The following is an 18,925-nucleotide window of genomic DNA, read 5'->3' as shown; positions in this document are numbered from 1 at the left end:
TAAGCTCGAAGCACTATACAGTGGGGCCATATATAATGAAGGATAGTTGTAGTCGCAGTTAATGGGACCCACACTTGTTCAGTTCTTTGAGGAGCAATAATAGAGTTAGTTTTGATGGTAAACCCTGACCCAATTTAATATAAGTGAGAGTAGGTCTTCTTGAGCCTATGACCTAGTCCTATGAAGGACTAGATCTCTGATCTGGTAAAAAGTTCATGAATCATTTTGCTGGTCTCATTTCTTATATGAGCATTTACATTTGGAACTGTCACTATTGAGATAATCTTTTAGGACATATTTCTCTGTAAAGCATGAAATGTCTAGGCTTTCTGGTTTTGAATAGCTTAGTGTTAAGAAATAATTTTAATTTGGTAAAAAGCCTTTGAAATATTCCAGTATTAGTCTTTGCTGTTGGTAGGAAATCTACTTGTGTTAGTAAAATGCTTAACTGAGGAAAATAATATTCTGTTCTTCTGTGACTAAAATTAGGAAGAAATAGAACCATTTCCAGAGGAAAGGGAGAACTTTCTTCAACAGTTGTACAAATTTATGGAAGATAGAGGTGAGTGTTTTTTCTTTTATTCATCATTAATGTAGGTATCAGATAATTAATATCTTAAAATAAGAATTCTGTTTATTAAGCTGCATGTCACTGGTAATCATGGCTATCTTTTTGATTTCCAATCACCAGCATCCTAGTACGGTGTCTGTCACATAGGAAGTGGAATGTGGAATTTGACAGTATTTTGATGGATATTATGGCCATGGACCCATAAATTCCTGTATTCTGTCCCCCCACCCATTTATGGGACCGCCCTCCCGCCAAAGAACTCTTACACTAGGAAACAGTAGCAGAATGGGTATCAGAGTACCATTTTATTTGAGCCTACATACATGCCTGTAGAAAAGCCTCTTCTCTAAAATCACTGTTTGCTATTCCCTGCATGTGTATGTGTTTGTGTATGTGAGTGAGTGAGAGAGAGAGCGAGCATACATTCTAAGATGGGCCTTATAAGTCTTCTTATAACCCAGCCACATAGAACTAAGAACAGAATTAAACCATCCATAGAGAAAGGTGACCAAGTCTCAAGGTGAGCCTGGGCTTAACTTATCAAATCTGCTTTTGTGGTTTAAGAAATATGAGCATTGGGGGAAAGAGGAATGGGTACCTAACAATAACTTTTAATTTGCAATGATGACCTAGTCCACCAATAACTATGGCCCTGTTACTCTCTTGCTTATCTGCTGTTCAGAGTATAGTTTCTCCTTTCCTGGGAAGATGCTAGAAAAGGAGTGGTGAGAGGCAGAAAGCTTTCTAGCTTGAGGAGAAGGACAAAATGAATGAATAATACTTGAAAGTGCTACTGTGCTCTGTGAATTAATGTTTTTTTAATCCAGTTTTGTATTGTTGATGAGTAGAAGCTGGCTTGGTCTTCTTTTCGCTCTCATAAATCATAGTGGCTACTACAATGTGGGTATCTTTTTATTCTTCAATATGAAATGTCCTTGATTCCTATATTATTTATTTGTATGAATGGAGGCTTGGCCTAAGAAGGCAGGCTATTTCTTAAGCTTTTTTGTGTAAGGTAAATAAAAAAGTGAAGAAAACGAATAAAATCTAATACTAGAAAAGAGTGAAAAATGTGATTATGCCAGTCGTATGTTTTTTGGAAAGGGCAGTAAGTTGTGTATCTCTATCCTGTTGTTTTCTCTACTACATCCTAACAGTTTGATAGTTTTAGTGTCCTTCTGCATTTTCACATGTTAGAATAAACAACACTATAGCTTTATTCTAGAATTATTCTTTAGAATAGTAGAAAATTAGTAAAATACAAAGGAAGTATCATAAAGATAACTCTCATTGTGACGCAGTTGCCCATCAATTATCTCAACACTTTTTTCAGTTCTACCAAACCTTGTTACCCTGATTTTTAAAAATTTTTGTTGGTATTTTATTTTGCTTCATTTAGTATTTATTCTTTTGCTCATCAGGGGAATGAAAGTTGAATGAAATCATATAAATAAGGTTTCAAAAATATGATATAGGAAAAAAATTTTTTAATGAAATGGGTTTAAGTAGTAGGTATCATGTTTTTGATTAACAAGGGATTTTTTTCTCATATATACACACTTTGCACTATGTATATTTGGGGTAATGTTTGAATCTTTTCAGAGTTTAAGTTAAAAATGTATCATGGTTCTAATAGATTTCGTGTTTCCTTTAATAGGCACACCCATTAACAAGCGACCTGTACTTGGATATCGAAATTTGAATCTCTTTAAGTTATTCAGACTTGTACACAAACTTGGAGGATTTGATAATGTAAGTATTACAATCAAAAGTGAAACATGTTTTTCATACATGTTTTCTCATCTAAAAATTATCTAAAATTGTTTATTAATAAAAACCTAAGAATAAAAGGAAAAGAAAATGGAGGGTACAAGTTAGAAACAGCTAGCTTCCTCAGTCCAAATTTAAATTTAATTAAAAATTTTCAAAAATGAGCTTTCTGATTTACTGTTAAATTTGTCAAACTTTCATAAACTACCTGAGTTATAAAACAGCCATATTAGTGGAAATTCTTTCTTTCGCTGTCTCTTTTCCATTAGACTATAAGGTCATTGAGAGCAGGGATCTGTCTTAATATTCTTTATATCCTTAATCTCTATCACTGTGCCTTATATATGTAGAAAACATATTATTTGCATATATATGCAGAAGATCTTCGTTGAACTGAAGAAATTATCTTAAGGTTGCCATGATGTATGGTGCCCATCCAGTTACGACTCTTCTGGAGGAAAAAAAAGTATTCTGCATTACTAAGATTCATAAAATTGCGTTGATTTATTAGCTTATATATTTTATGGGAAATCATACATCATTAAAACTTTTTATCTCTGTCTTTTCATTAAGATTTTGATTTAGGAATGTGGATGTTTTCTTATTTATTATATATAGCAGGGTTTCTTTAAAAGTCAAATGGGGACTGCTTGGCAGTCCAGTGGTTAAGACTCCGTGCTTCCATTGCAGGGGGCAGGGGTTCGATCTCTGGTTGGGGAAGTGGGATCCTGCATGCCGTGCTACGTGGCCAAAAAAAAAAAAAGTCAGATGGCCTAGTATTTCAACATTTGTAATTCTCTGAGATTTGTTAGAATACCAAAACTTAACTTGAAAACGTTGTTGTAAACCAGATTTTTGATTTAGAATTTATCAAGATTGATATTTTTCATTCCTTGAGACTGGAACCAAGAAATATAGGAATATTCGTGTGTATAGACACACACACACACACACACACACACACACACACGCACACACACACACACACACATATTATTTATCAAACTTTTATCGCATTCCCACCTTTTAATTTGGGAGTTTTCATTTCACTTTGTCTGTTAGATTGAAAGTGGAGCTGTTTGGAAACAAGTCTACCAAGATCTTGGAATCCCTGTCTTAAATTCAGCGGCAGGATACAATGTTAAATGTGCTTATAAAAAGTAAGTAGGTGTACTTGATATAGCTATATTCAATATTTTACCTAGAAAGCAGGATGGAATTTACCCTATAACTGAGGCTAGTAATTTCTTCTAAGAAGAAATCAAGAAAGTTTTACTAGAGTAATCACTCTATAATAGCATTTTCTAGAGTGTATTCCATGAATACTAGATCTGTGAGAGTGTCTGTGAAGAAAGTTTTTGTGGCCAAGTAAATTTGGAAAGTATGTGTAGAAGTTAAAATGCCAAAGTTTTTTGTTTTTTTTTTTTTAATGCCAAAGTTTTAAAGTCAAATAAACCCAGGTTCGAGTCCTGGTTCTGCCGGTTATTTGCTTTTTGTGCCCTTGGATCATTTATTTGTTCTCTCAAGCCTCGATTTCATCTTTTTTTTAAATGAGATGATACTATTCGCCTCATAGGATTACTCTGATGAGTTAATGAAATTTTACATGCACTCAGAGGTCCAGTGCCTGGCATATAAGAAGTGCTCAACAAATAGATGCTATTACTAATTCTTCTAATAGCTACTGTTGTTTACAATTACTACATTTAAGAGGATGACTGTCTTTTCACTTTTAGCATCTTTTTTTAATGAATTTATTTTTCTTTGAAAAATGTTTCTGTTTGAGTAAAAAAGATTGGGAAGAACTAAACTAGAATAAATTTGAATATTAACACAGCTCAATATCTGAGCACTTAAACAGGAGAAATGAACACATGTTTTAAGAACTACAACTCTATAATAACATTTCAAAATGTTTTCTCAAATGTAACATCTTTTCATATTTCTAGATACTTATATGGTTTTGAGGAGTACTGTAGGTCGGCCAATATTGAATTTCAGATGGCATTGCCAGAGAAAGTTGTTAACAAGCCTTGTAAGGAGTGTGAAAATGTAAAAGAAATAAAAGTTAAGGAAGAAAATGAACCAGAAATCAAAGAAATAAAGATTGAAGAGGAGGAGAATGTAATACCAAAAGAAGAAAAGCCTACTGAAGAGGGTACTGAAAGAAAGGAAAATATTCAGCCCTCTCTGGTAAATAGGATACTGTTGATAGTCCTTTGCCTTCTTTGGTGCATTTTCTACATCCTCTGTAAAGATTACATAGTTAATTTATTATATAATTTTATACTTTATTGTTCATGCACTTTCTTCATTAAGTGCTATTTTTGTGTTTAAAATAGCTGTTAGCTATTTTAGCCTAGTGTTTTAGGAGTTTCTTAAAATAACTTTCTCAATGTTAGTATTGTTGGTACCTCCTTTTGCTAACAATTAGATAATGGAATGAGGTTGACAATTTTTACTTTTGTTGGTATAGTTCCTCTGATCTTTTTCTAGGGAAGTAAAAAGAATTTATCAGAATCTATACCTACACAGACTGATCAGGAAAAAGAGGTTAATGTGAAAAAAACAGAAGAAAATGAAAATCTGGAAGATAAAGATGATGAGACAACTGGGGTAGATGAATCCCTCAGCGTAAAGGTAGAAGCTGAAGAAGAAAAAGCAAAATCTGGGTAAGAAATTTGTTTTTGGTTAAGATGCATTTTGGCTGAATGAATTCTTATAATTTGCTCTTTGTATGTGTGTGTGTATGTATGAATCTAAATTTGACAAAATAAATGAGTGATTTAAATTTGCATTTATTATGTAAATAGTATTTGCCTCCTTCAGAGACCCTACTAATGCAAATTTGTAGCAAAAGATCATATTTTTGATCCATTATTCTTGCTCTCATCATGGAAATTTATGAAATTTTGAGCTAGAGAAAAGCACTTCTTACTGCTTTAACCTCTGCCGGATAACCAGATAATATAAATTTGGGAAGATGGCCTTCTCCAGTGTTTTGTAGATGGTATGTTGGCTCTAGATTTTGAGAATTGTAACCATTTTTTAAGCAAAAAATAAGAATGGAAAAGTGCTAGTAATTAGTTTTTAAAAAGCCAGAATTATTATGTTGTGTTTTATGTGATAGTAGCATTTACTTGTTTTGGTCAGTTTGGGATAATGAATTATTTAGCAATGTAATCTCTGTACTGACAGTGGACCCCTGGATTTTATAGGTGATCTTTGGCATCTGATTTTGTGTCTGAGGTTTATAAAACCTAAATATTCCCATTGTTAGTGGTTCTTTTAAATAAGTACAACCAAATATTTTTTTGATCATTTTCGTATTTTTCCGAAATTTGGCCACAGCATGCAGACAAGCAGGGAAGAGGAAAAACCATGCTTAGATGAATATAGTAAAAGGTGTTTATTATACTTTGTAATATATATATCTGTGTGTACAAATGTGTATTTCAAGTACTCCTTATTGATATTGGGAATTATTTCAACTATTAAGAAACTTAGTAAGTATTCAGCTCTTTGCCTAAAATCTCTGCTCATTTTAGTTTTCTTCTGAAATTTTGGCCGCAACATGCAAATATACATGAAAAAACGAAACAAAACTGGGTTTAGATGAATATAGTATAAGTGTTTGTTCATTTTACGTGGCTATATTTCCGTGTGTGTTAAATGTATATTTGAAGTACTCTTGCTGCTACTTGGAGACTGTTTTAACTATTAAGAAATTTCGTAAGGATTCAGCTTTTTGCTGAATTTTTAAATATGTAGACATTTCCAGAGCATCTACTGTGTGGAAAGCCCTGTGATTAGCCTGTATTTTCTCTTTGTTACTAATAGTTATCTTAAATTTTCAAGGTGGTACTTCAGCTTCTTTTATGGTATAAACTATATTTTGCAGATTTTTAAAAATCTTTCAACTATATGGCCTTTTTATTTACCACAGATATTTATAAATGTATCATACAACAAACTGAAATTTTCCTGTTGTGACTGCTTTAGAAGCGTTATGGGTTCTTTAGAAGCTTTACGGGTTAGAAATGTCCAAAACTGATCTCTGAATTTTATTAGATAAGTGCAATAGAAACTTTTATAATTATAAAGAATTAATGTATAAGTATCTTTCTAGTATATAAACTTTCTCTAAGTAATTAGCTGCTACCGAGAACTTTCAGTGTCCTTCCCTCGTAGTCCAGGTGTGGGGGAGTAAATCATTTCATTTATGTAAAATGTCTGGTTCAGCGCCTGGCCCATAATAGGTACTAATAAACCTAAGTAGTTTATTTGTTTTTAATTTGTTCCATTGTAAATAAGGAATATGACATCAAACTTGGGAAATTTGATATTTCTTTGTGAGTTCGGATGAAAAGTTCCTGGTGGATACATTTGGTTTCCCAAACTGTAGTTCTCTAAAAGCTAACTAATGGGGCTGTGCATGCGTGCGTGTGTTTGTGTGTATGTATGTGTGTGTAATATATACATCAACTTAATTTTTTTAACCTGTGTACTGGCTGTATCTTATACTTTGAAAGGCTCTCTTTCTTGGCATTCTGTGTTCTGTTTAGTTTAGTGCATTTACCTCTGATTTTGCCACTAAGAGGAGGAGGAGGAGAGTATTTGCTTTGGCTGATAACCAGTAATTGTGTTGTTTGCTTCTCTATAATTCAGTGTATTAGTTGAGTGATTCCTGTTTGCTTTGCATCTGAGGTTGACATTAAATGAGAATTTTTAATTTTTGACTGCTTTTTAAAATTAATACGGAATATTAGGTTTTTATTCCAGATTAAATAAAAGATTGTCCTGGCTACCACTTTAAGTCAGGTTGTGCTTGCTATCATTGGCATTTACCAGTTGTGCTCAGTGCATTATATAATGTAAGATACAGTTTAGAGTTAGTTTTCGTTTTAAAAATTTTCGACTTTTTATCTCTCATATATTTTTTATCTCTTTTATGATGATTCTAAGGTGCATGATAAATCTCTGGTACATACTCAGTCTCTGTTGTAGCCACCAGAATACACTTCCTTTTCTCCCTGATGTGCAGGGATATACTTTTATGATTTAAACAAGTAGTGTTCTTTCAAAAAAAAAGTCTTAACTGGTTTAATTTTATATGTGTATACTACTTATATAGTATATATAAATCATTTACGTAAAGTTGTTAATAATAGTTTATCATCCGTAACACCCTTTCTGATAATTTCTTAGATATTTTAGCCTTACTAATAATTTTTTCTTCATTATAGAAATGTTAATATATTTTCAGTAACAGAGTTCATATTTTTTATCTCAGATTACAGCTAGATTCATTTAATTTTTTAAGTACCTATTTATTTGACTGTAAATGAGTCTTTAAAATAGGATTAATTCTTAAGGCTCTTTGTAGACTTTGTGATGTATTTCAGAGAAAATTGGCTCATTTGGTACTTTAGCATATAAGAATATAAAACTAAAGTTATCAGTGGAGGAAGACTTTTTATATAAATATTAATAGCCATTAACTTTTAAAGCTTAATTACTTAAGTTGTCTTGTGGTTCTGTTTTATGACATTTATTCATTTGTCAGCTGTAAAGTGATGGATTCTTTTTGAGAGAAAACTGTTGTAATAAGTATAGACATATTGCAGAGCAAATTAAAACTAAATATAGTCCAGAGTTTCCTATTGAAATTTATTTTTTTTTTTTTGGTAAATCTAGTGCCTGGAAGGATTTATGATTTAAGATTTTCTCCAATTTGTTGAATACAGATTTGTGGCTAATATAAAATGAATATGAATGCTCAGCTTTAGAAGGTGCATGGTATTGAAAAGACCAGAATGGTTTGCATTGCTGCTTCTAGAATGCAAATGACTTTTAGTTTCATATTATTTGGAATTGGCCTCTCATATACCTATTTCTTCAGAACTTTAAAGTTGAGAGAATTGGTAGAAGAGGACTTGCAGTAAATATGTGTTAAAGAGAGCAGAAATTGTGTTGAAGTTTAGAAGAATAGAAAGAAAAAACCTGATGGGATAGTAATATGAAGTTAGTAGGATATTCCTGTGAAAGGTAAAGTAATATTTCATTTAGTATAACTTTTGAAAATTTAGTTGGAATTATTTTAAAGTTATTAAGACTAGCCATTTGGCTAGTAAAAAGTTTTGTTTAAACATCCTGAGGTTGGAAATACTTGAATGAAAAATAATTTTTAGTCAGAAAATGGCTATAAGGTGTGATGATTTTTGTTTTTGTCAACTGAGATGTAAAACACTTTTACAATAAAACATGAGAAAAATGTTACATTCGACCTTACTAGTTTCTTGCTATTCAACACAACTTCTATTCTTCTGGCTGTTGGACATTTTCTTTTAATGCACTACTTTTCCATTTTCATTTTCTCTGAATGTATCTTTCTGTAACCATCCATGGTCATCCTGCACAGTTTTAGTTTTTCATATTAAATTGAAACTCAGAGAATATCATACACTTGGAACCTGCTGTTCCCGGAACAATCACAGCCACGATTTTTATCATTTTATGTGGTTTGGAACTGAAAAGCTTATGAAGTGTCTTTTATTAACTGCAATTTTTTAAACCTTTCAAGAGATGAAACGAATAAAGAGGAAGATGAAGATGATGAAGAAGCAGAAGAGGAGGAGGAGGAGGAGGAAGAGGAGGAAGAGGAGGATGACAACAGTGCGGAAGAGGAGTTTGAGTGCTATCCACCAGGCATGAAAGTCCAAGTGCGGTATGGACGAGGGAAAAATCAAAAAATGTATGAAGCTAGTATTAAAGATTCTGATGTCGAAGGTGGAGAGGTCCTTTACTTGGTGCATTACTGCGGATGGAATGTGAGGTAACTTGAGTTTTAGCTAGTGATTACTACCTAAAAACACTTGTAAAATAATTTCCTATTTTAATACTTAACGAATTACAGATTTATTAGTATTCTAATTGAGGGCACAGTATACCACACAAAAAACATGTAGTTTTGGCAAGTAAGTGCCTCGCTCAGTGACTTCCTACTTGTTGGTTTCAGTAGTTCAGAGGTATCCTTAGTGTCTGGAAAACTGAAGTCTATGTAGCTGATCTTTATGTTATGCATATAGATTAATAGAGGCAACATTATTAGTGAAATGATAGAAAAATTTCTTTAAAAGGTAAAAGGGCTTTGAGCTTCTTGATGTCTACAAGCCAGTTATCAGGCTTCTTGCTCTCTTGCATTTTCAGCCACCTTGCTGCAGTAACCTCTTCTTTGTAATCTTGTTTCTTTCCTTTAGTAGGCAGGGATTTTAAAGTTGTGATTTCTTAGGAAGCTTTAGCTATTTCAAGAAAGCCTTATCTCCTCATTAACAGCTCTTGCGTTACAGCCTTTTTTACAAGCCTCCGAAATTAATTTTTATGTTTGAAACAGTATCGTTGAAATGTTATGAGCAAGTCTGCTTGACTGAAATAGATCCGACTGCTACTCACCTGGGGAACTGAAAGGCGAGACTGAATCTTCTTCTTGTACAAGTTTGCTTTGGTTTATCCAAAGAAATTTTATGTTTGAATTTTATCCAAAGTTGGCAAGCCAGTTTTGGGATCTGAGCATTTTGATCTTTTAAGAAAAACCTTGTTTATTATGGAATGTTTGATATATTTGAAGTAGCCTGTGATAGAGTTGTAGCCCTTGAAAAGGTAACCATCGAAGTTTTCAGTGGTAGTTTCACGGTGTACCTAGTGTCTTCTTCAAGGAGGAATACAGTTCTCATACTTTATATTTAAATTGTATTCTGTGGTTTGGGAAGTTTTTAAGAAAACATCATCGCAAATTCTGTTTCTTAAAAAAAGTACACTCTCTGTTTCTTAAAAGTACAATTTGTGTTGTCCTTCTGCAGCAGTAGGAAGCTCTATCTAGAAGCATGATCTTCTGATTACCTTTCTTAATTAGGGAGAAGTGCAATTCTGATCCATTCTGAAGCTTGGAAGAAAATAGCAACTTAAGTCATAAGGAAATGTTTAGCAGTTTTGTTTGGGACTTTTTCTTTATTATTTTTGCGAAGAAGGTTAACAAAGTTCTGGATTTTAAGAATGCCTATCATCAGTATTGTCCTGATGAAATATAAGCTTTCCAGATACCTCTTTCAACATCGTGTGTAATTTATCCTTTTGGCTGTTGGTTCTTGCGCTGCCCCTGTGGTGCATGATTTTCCTCACCTGAAGGGCTGACTATTAATGATCATGTTCAAAGGAAGACACTTGAGATCTCAGAGCTGTTATCAGAGTATTTTCCTGTTTTTGATGTTTGTTTTGATTTTACTAAATGATCTTATTAAATATAAATGTAGAGGGAGTTCCACTTTGGCGTAGGATGTAAATGTAAATGTTGAATGTGTTAGTTTAAAGTTAGGAAGGAAAAATTGAATCAGCAAAAATTAATAATTACTAAGTAATGCCCACAAGATAGATAATCTGAGCTGCATCATCTTTTACCTCTTTTTTTCAGTTCTTTTCTTCTGGTTATTTTGCTAGTTTATATAATGAGGCAGTTCTCTTCGTGGCCTTTATAAAATGCTTTAAATTCTGTGACAAATGGATAGAATTTAGGCCTTCTCAAATTTCACTGTAATGAGGGCTTGATTATTTTCTGTTAATTATCTCATGAACAGAAGGGGCTTAGTAGATATAAGAATTGAGACATTCATAAAATTATTCTGCAATTAAGATGCAACTTTGTTTTGTTAAGAAAAGATTTACTAAAGGAAAGCGTAATCCTGTCCTAGAAGCACTTGGATTTTAGAGGGTAAAAAGAATGTTCAGTTACTTGAGCTTTGAAATTGATAGGGGGTTGGGTAGGGTAAGGAAGGATTTTAAATTGAGGCATTCAAGTTTTTAATAATATAGAAAAGAAAAACAAGACCTGGTTCAACAAGACATGCTTGTGTTAACGAGAAGGATGCCATCTACTTCTGACGACTCACACGTTTGTATGGTATGAACGTTCAAAAGAAGAAAACTTACCGTCTTGATGAAGACCTGTAGGGTGGATCTCTACAGACTCCAGCATCATAGAGAAAACAATTGTCCTTCAGTAGATGAAGCAGTTAATTTTCTTGTAGTCAACATAACAGTATTCCTATTTCTCTCTGGATTAATAACCAAAGAGTCTGTCTTATTGATGAATAAGCAATAATTATGATTTTTGCTCCTCCTTCATGTCTGAAGCTAATCTAATGAGGACCTCAGCAAATCCTCATCAGCTCTACAACTGTTTTCCTATTATTTTGGGGATCTTCAGCTTGATCTCTGAGTTTACACTTGAGATGTGCAATTAGAAATGAAGATATATGCATGAAGTTTCATAAAAATAGTTTTATCTTCATTGGCAGTTGTTTATTACAACAGCATATTGGAAATTTTGTATGGAGATGTTTGAGTTTTGTTTGATCTGAAACATTTTCCATCAAGCAGGTTTTTCTTAAAGAAAATAAGAATATCTTTCTTAGAAAAATACTGTTTTTCTTGTAATTTCTACATTTTTCCTTTTTTTCTAAAGTGCTGTCTAAACCTTTACATTAATTTTCATTTATACCCTTATTTCACAACTGAAAATCTTAATTTTTTTGTTACACAAGATAGCATTTGGGCCAATTTTTTTTTTACTTACTACAATGGGAAAAAAAGACATTTTTACATACTTACATTTATGGGAAATAGCCAGAATTCTGGATCCTAAACCACATAATGACTTATAAATGGTACAGTACTGTTACAGAATTTTTCATATATGGTGGCCATATGTAAAATGATTGTCCAGTGCTATAGCATTTACTAGTTCACCACATGCTTTTTTACAGAATTTTTAAAAACTCATCTAAAAGTAGCATTCAATATAGAAAAATGAGAAAGTACATAAAAGAAAGGATCACTACTAATACTGTTGTGTGTTGTCTTTTAGTCTTTTAAAAAATATATCTCCATACATTTAAAAAATTATAGTCATACTTCAATAATTTTTAATCATAGGCTCTTTGTTATATTTGTTTTAATTTCTCTTAGTGATGTTAATATTTTATAGATGTTTTTAGTATCATTAGCTAATTGATCCTTTTCACTCTCAAGTTTCTAGGTCATGCCATAAAACATGAGATTGACGTTTGAAAATGAAGTTACTTTGAAATTCACTGACCATAAACTTGAGTGTGTTGGATTTATCCTTGTTCAGTAACAGCTATCCTTGTTCAGTAAAACAACCAAGTGTGTTGGAACTATCTAGGCTACTTGGCATGGGATTTAAAATACATCAGTATTTTATTATGTATCGATGCTGGTTTATTTTTCTCCATTCATTTCTACTTTGGCTTTCCATAATCAAGGAGTTTGGAGTTTGATTAGAGAACTTTTTTTAATATTGAAGATTCCCAACTGCATTAAATGGCACCCTTAAGTAAAAGAAAAAGAAAAGAGACACTAAAATTTCAACTGTAAAGCTCTTAAATAACTAACAACAGTTAGTTCTGGTCCGTGTTACAAGTTATAGAAAACTGAAAGTAAGATGAATTATACTTAAGTATATTATATGAAGTGAAAATGAATTTCATTTTAAAAATACCTTATTTTTCTAAGCAAATTGGCTCCTCCTTGGAGGGAGTGGGTGGAGTGGGAACTAGTAAAAAGCTTTCACAAACAAATGGGTTTCATCCCATTTTTTGTGAACATTCAGCTGCTTTTTATCAAATATCTTCCTTTATTTGGCAAACATAAGTTCAACAGCTATAAGCCAGATACTGTGCTTGGCACTAAAGGTACAAAGAAATAGTCCCTAGCAAGGAATTCATTGTCCAGGTGAGGGGAGAGCCTCTCCAGCATGTACAGCCCCCGTCTCCCCCCTGCCCTCATCCTCTCGTTATGTTGCTCGCATTCTTCAGTCATTTGTTAGAATCTTTTTTTCTTTTTAAACCCCCGTGTTCTTCTGTTGCTCTTGTGTTGTTGCTTTGTAGTACCTGCTTGACAAAACCCCAAGAAGGCTGATGAAATCTAACACTGCTACTACTCCCTGCCTGCACCTGTGCAGCTGATCCTGTCTGGAGGAAAGCAAACCACCACAATGAGTGGTCTTACTTTAAATTCGTGACTGTGAACCTCAAGTGGGCGCTATATGTCCTCCTTCCATGCCCTTTCTACTTTCTCAGACTATTTCATTTTTTTGAGAGTAATTTTTAATTATTACAGTTTTTATTGGTATAATTAACATGCAGTATTATATTAGTTTCAGGTATGCAACATAATGATTTGATATTTGTATGCATTGCAGAAGGATCACCACAGTAAATCTAATTAACATCCATCACCATACATAGTTACAGAAAAAATTTTTTTCATACGGTTTCTTATCTCCTCAAATCCCCAGGAACTCTTCCCCCATCCTCACTTTCAGCTGGTGACCTCATTGAAAAATTGAAATAAGAGAATTTCTACAGAATTCCACTACATCACCTTCTTACCTACATCTGCTGCCGTGTTTTCTGCCTTCTCATCTTTAGCCTTAGGTGAACAAGCATGCTACTATCTAAAACCCATCTTCCAACTGCCATACCTTCTTGCCTAAATCAGAGATATGATCCCAGAAATTCTCCCCTTCTTTCTCATTTTCTCACTCTGTTCTAAACCGTTCCCATCCACATATAGACCTGCAGTTATTTCTCTCATCTCATTTGAGCTTCCCCCTGCTTTCCCTACTGTGCTGTTTCTTTGCTCCACTTCCATCCAGCAAAAACAATTAGAGTTATTTACACTTGTTATCCAGTTTGTCTCCTGTTCTTTTTGTGTAAACCCAACCCAGTAAGGCTTTCGCCTCCACCACGCCTCCAGAACGGTCACCAGGGACCCCATCTAGCCGAATTCCATCCCTTATTTCTTGACCTCTTGTTACTTGCCTTACCTTAGTGCCTGAGCCAGCTGACCGCTCCTTTTGTGGTAGTTTTCACGTGGGTTCCGGCTGCTGCAGCTGCAACTACTTTTCTGGTTTATTTTCCTTTTCTACTTTTCCCAAATTGAAAACCACCCCTCGGTCATTCTGTCATTTCTTATCTTTATGTGTTTTCTCCCTTCTAATTGTTCTCTTCTTTTATTCTTCTGGTATCCATTTTAACTTATTTTACATTCTGTTCCTGATTTTCCAGTCCTGATTTGAGTCACTTTTTCTGATAGTGAATTTTTCTGAATTATTTTTTGGAGCCAAAGGGATTTGACCTCCTAGAATATAACTTCCATGTAGGACTGTGGGTAAATTTTTTTCCATTGTTTTAAGCTTTTTATATTGGGACCACATTACGGAAGTGCATTTAATTTTATAACATAAAAAAAAAACCCTCAGTTTTCATATTCATTCCATTAATATCCCTTACCACATCTAGAATGTTCTGCACATGCCTGGCATATGGTAACTATTAAACGAATATTGAACTAGATTGGACCTTCTGGCAACAAAATGGATGTAGAGCAGAAATCAAAATCTAAAAAAGGGGACTTGTATATAAAAGTGGTACCTATGGAATATAGAGACAAGTGGGGAATTGGGACAGATGTGGCTTAGTTTTCTCACTGGAACCTCTTCTGTATCATTTTACATATGGTAACTCTTTGCTTAACTTTTTGAGGAACAAACTGTTTTTCACAGAGGCTACACCATTTTACATTCTTACCAACATTGTATTAGGGTTCCAATTTCTCCATATCCTTGCCAACACTTGTCATTTTCTGTTTTTAAAAAAGTGTTTATTTATAGCTAATCTATTGGGTATCTCATTGTTGTTTTCATTTGCATTTCCTTAATGACGAGTGATGTTGAACATCTTTTCATGTACTTAATTTTATATGATCATTTGTATATCTTTTTTGGGGAAATGTCTATTCACGCCCTTTGCCCATTTTTGAATTGGTTGTTTTTTGTTGTTGTTAAAGAGTTGTAGGAGTTCTTCATATATTCTGTATACTAATCCCTTATCAGAGATATCATTTGCAAATATTTTCTCGCATTCTGTGAACCCACAGAATTGTCCTTTCGCCCTTAATAGTGTCTTTTTAATTGTGATAAAGTCCAGTTTATCTATTTTTTCTTTGTTGCTCATGCTTTTTGTGTTGTATCCTAGAAAACATTGCCAAATCCAGTGTTATGAAAATTTCCCCGTTTTCTTATAAGAATTTTGTAGTTTTAACTCTAATGTTTAGGGTTTTGGTCCATCTTGAATTAATTTTTATATATGATTATGGTAGTCAATTTTTTAAATGACCTCTTTGGGTAATATACAGAGCCCAACTCCTAATTAGTAGCCAAAATGGGATTGAGAGTAAGAGACTTGAATGAATCTGATTGGAAGTGCTTGTGTCCTGTGACCTTTCTTCCAGTCCCTGTCTCCTTTTTGTTCCTTTGAAGAATTTTATGTCACTTTTTCAGCTTAATTTCCCTGTTCCTTCCCTGCCATACTTACATTGTACATGCCTTTGGACTTAGGAATATTGATGAGAGTACAAAGTTGTTCTACTCGTATGCTTTGAAATAATTATTCTGGTAATGATAGAAAGGAAAGCAAGGTACTCTATCTAGGAAGTTGTCTGCTTTATTTTTATAGTTGAAAGTTAAAGAACTATAAATGAAGGCCATTTGACAATGGTTTCCAAGGAAATATCTGTCAGCCTGTTTTAAGGGGAGAAAGGGAACATTGCCCGTATCTCTTTCACCAAGTCTTCCTATTCTCTTTGCACACTCCTGCTCCTCCTGTGTGCCATTCTTCTTTTCTTGATACCTCACTGTCATCTCCAAACTCTTGTCTCCATAGACCCTTATGTCACAGTCTCCTAGCCTATTTACTTCTCTTTATGCTATAAAGCATTAAAATTTAAAACTACTAGGGAAGTCGAAGGACTGTATGTTACTGCTCATGTGAAGAATTCTTTTACAGCATGCAAATGCTTTGTATCAGACAGTCCTACATGTAGAGGAATTTAAACGAAAGCTTGTAAGCAATGAACAAGGGGAACATAAAAATGAATTTCGGGGGCTTCCCTGGTGGCGCAGTGGTTGAGAGTCTGCCTGCCGATGCAGGGGACGCGGGTTCATGCCCTGGTCCGGGAAGATTCCCACATGCCGCGGAGCGGCTGGGCCCGTTGAGCCATGGCCGCTGAGCCTGCACGTCCGGAGCCTGTGCTCCGCAACGGGAGTGGCCACAACAGTGAGAGGCCCGTGTACCGCAAAAAAAAAAAAAAAAAAAAAAAAAAAAATATATATATATATATATATATATATATAAAATTTTACTTAAAAAATGACTTTCAAGTTGGTTAGTTTTTCAGTGCAAGTGAAAATAAAAATTTCATTTGTGAAGAAGATTAATAAACTCATATATTTTTGCACTCAAATGGCCTCTCTCTCTTTCCTTCTTCCTTTTTTTCCTTTCTCTCTCTCTTGTTCTCTCTCTGCGTGTTTACTTAACTGGGCCTGTTCCATTTAGTATTTTTTGTAGATTGACAGGTACGTTTAATGTAAAGCATTAACTTGGACCTATTCCATTTCATAGTTTTGTAGATTGGCAAGTTACATCAGTATGTTTGTCTAAATGTGCACAAACAGACTAATCCCCTAAGCTTATCAAATATTAATAAAACAAACTTTGGGGATACTTTTAGAAGTCAGTATCTGCATCACAAAATACAATGAGTGCCAGAGTTGTTAACCATTTGCAGTGGTCTTTATAAGCCTGGTACAATGCTCTGTGATGTGTTCTTGACATTATATATTGATACTACCTCTGCCTGAAGACCTACACCTTTGTTTCATTTTACAAAGTTAAATTCTCTAGGAAAACAGATCTATATAATCACAGTACGTTTCTCTTGGGCTGTTTGTGTCAAATCTTTAATATGATGATGCTATAATATTCATGTTTTTATCATCCTACTATTATATTCTTTATTACAATGAACACCATTCCTGTTTCTTTGATGTGGATTTAACAGTGTTGTATGGAGTGGAAATATGAAATGTTAATAGCATGCTTAGAATTTTATTTTTTCAATAATATGATGCTTTTATCTTTGTTTTATCCTGAGTACATGACTAAAAGCGTTAAACTGTAGTCAGTAGGTCTCTATAAGTTTTGCTTTAGATATTCTCTCACATTAAAAATAAATATGTAAATTGAGATTATTATAGAAAATTCATAAAGTAGGTAAATGTTGATTAAATTGCTTATAAAGTTTATAATTCATAATAACTAGTGCTGCTCTTCATCGTGACTTGGTCTTTTTTTCTATTACAATGTCATATTTCTTCCCTCCTATATTCTTCCTCAATTAAGGGGGAAAGAATTCCTTTCCATGCTAAAGAGGGCCTAAATTTCCACTTCAGATGTGAGGTTTTTAAAAGCTAAGTTAGTTTTATGACATATATTAAGTTTTTTGCCTATAGATAGGCAGGATATAAAATACATATTGTTCAGCAATTATGAAATGAGTCTCTCCATTACAGAAAACAACATACAAATGATGTTAATATTTCACTTATATTAACGGTTAGTTATTAGATTTTATCTTTTATAATCTGTATGCATATTTTAAATAATGAGTTTTTAAGTATTTTGTCAGTTCAGTTTTGTTGATGAAATTATTTGTATGGTATCCTTATTCTGCATGTAATTATTGTGTGGGTTTATATTAATACATGGCTGATGATATTTCTTTGAAAGTGGTTTAGTTAGGTTTAAGCAGAACCAAAATCTGAACTGATGTGGGCACAGTAACCATTTTGGTATCTTATGTCTGGTTGACTAATGTTCTTTTCCATTTTTATTGTTGCTAAATGATTTCTTAGATGATTTGCCAGCACATCCAAAAAAAAGTCAAAACGTTGTCTTTTTAGAACTCTGTTTTTCTCTGGTGAGAGCAAGTATGCAATGGTCTCTGAATGGTTCCTTTTAGCTTTGTATAAATATTTTAATTCGACACATTAAAATTTCAAATATTTATGTAGCTACTTTGTTCGAATGGTTCAGAGGTTTGTATTATTACTTACGTAATGACTGATTAGTGTGGTCCTCTCTGTTAAATTGTAAACTCGATAAGGAGCTGTGGTGCATTTATTACCCAGTGCCTAGCGCAGAGCCTGTCACATGATAGGTACCTAAGAAGTATTTGTCGAGTGAATAAGCCCTTCTGTAGACTTCTAGTCTGGGAGTTTCATATAATTTTTTAATTTGGGGGATCATCTGTTCTACCTTCTTCATTTTAGGTAGGTCAGGGAACAGACGGCTAGAAGTTAAATGAGTGGCTCATGCATCTGTTCATTCATGTTTATTCCGTTAGTTGAATGTTAGATGATCTCAATAGACTGTTCTCAAATAAGTCAGTATATTCTTTGAAAATATTTTCCTTAGTACTTTAAATATCAGATAAGATACTTGTCTAGACTTCCACGCATTAATTACAATGAATTTATTGATAACTGAATTGAAAAAGTATGGGCTAATCATTAACAGACTTAGTCTTCATTTTCGAACTCAGTGTTTGTTAATATTTATCCCGATATTTGTTTTTCTTTGTTTTTTGATATTTGTTTTTAAATGGAAG

At 33.5% G+C, this 18,925-nt stretch overlaps 1 protein-coding gene across 9 annotated transcripts in view; it reads left to right on the top strand.

Annotated features, from left to right (window-relative positions):
* The window catches only part of ARID4B (AT-rich interaction domain 4B), a 127,298-nt gene that overhangs the window by 82,890 nt on the left and 25,483 nt on the right, over positions 1–18,925 (top strand). For 6 of the 9 annotated variants that reach the window (XR_004346170.1, XR_004346168.1, XR_004346169.1 and 3 more), the window contains exons 12-17: positions 490–562; positions 2,229–2,323; positions 3,404–3,501; positions 4,291–4,534; positions 4,838–5,013; positions 8,925–9,176. Coding sequence is in view for 6 of the 9 variants with exons in the window: in XM_032608059.1 (XP_032463950.1) it covers positions 490–562; positions 2,229–2,323; positions 3,404–3,501; positions 4,291–4,534; positions 4,838–5,013; positions 8,925–9,176 (938 nt within the window). In the remaining 3 variants the exon portion in view is untranslated. The remainder of the gene's footprint in view (positions 1–489; positions 563–2,228; positions 2,324–3,403; positions 3,502–4,290; positions 4,535–4,837; positions 5,014–8,924; positions 9,177–18,925) is intronic. The other 3 variants (XM_032608062.1, XM_032608061.1, XM_032608060.1) reach the window with 2 other exon arrangements.

This window comes from Phocoena sinus, chromosome 16, assembly GCF_008692025.1.
Source record: "Phocoena sinus isolate mPhoSin1 chromosome 16, mPhoSin1.pri, whole genome shotgun sequence".
Classification (NCBI taxonomy): Eukaryota; Metazoa; Chordata; class Mammalia; order Artiodactyla; family Phocoenidae; genus Phocoena; species Phocoena sinus.
The sequence above is the reverse complement of the archived record's forward strand: the minus strand, read 5'-3'. Positions and strand labels throughout refer to the sequence as shown.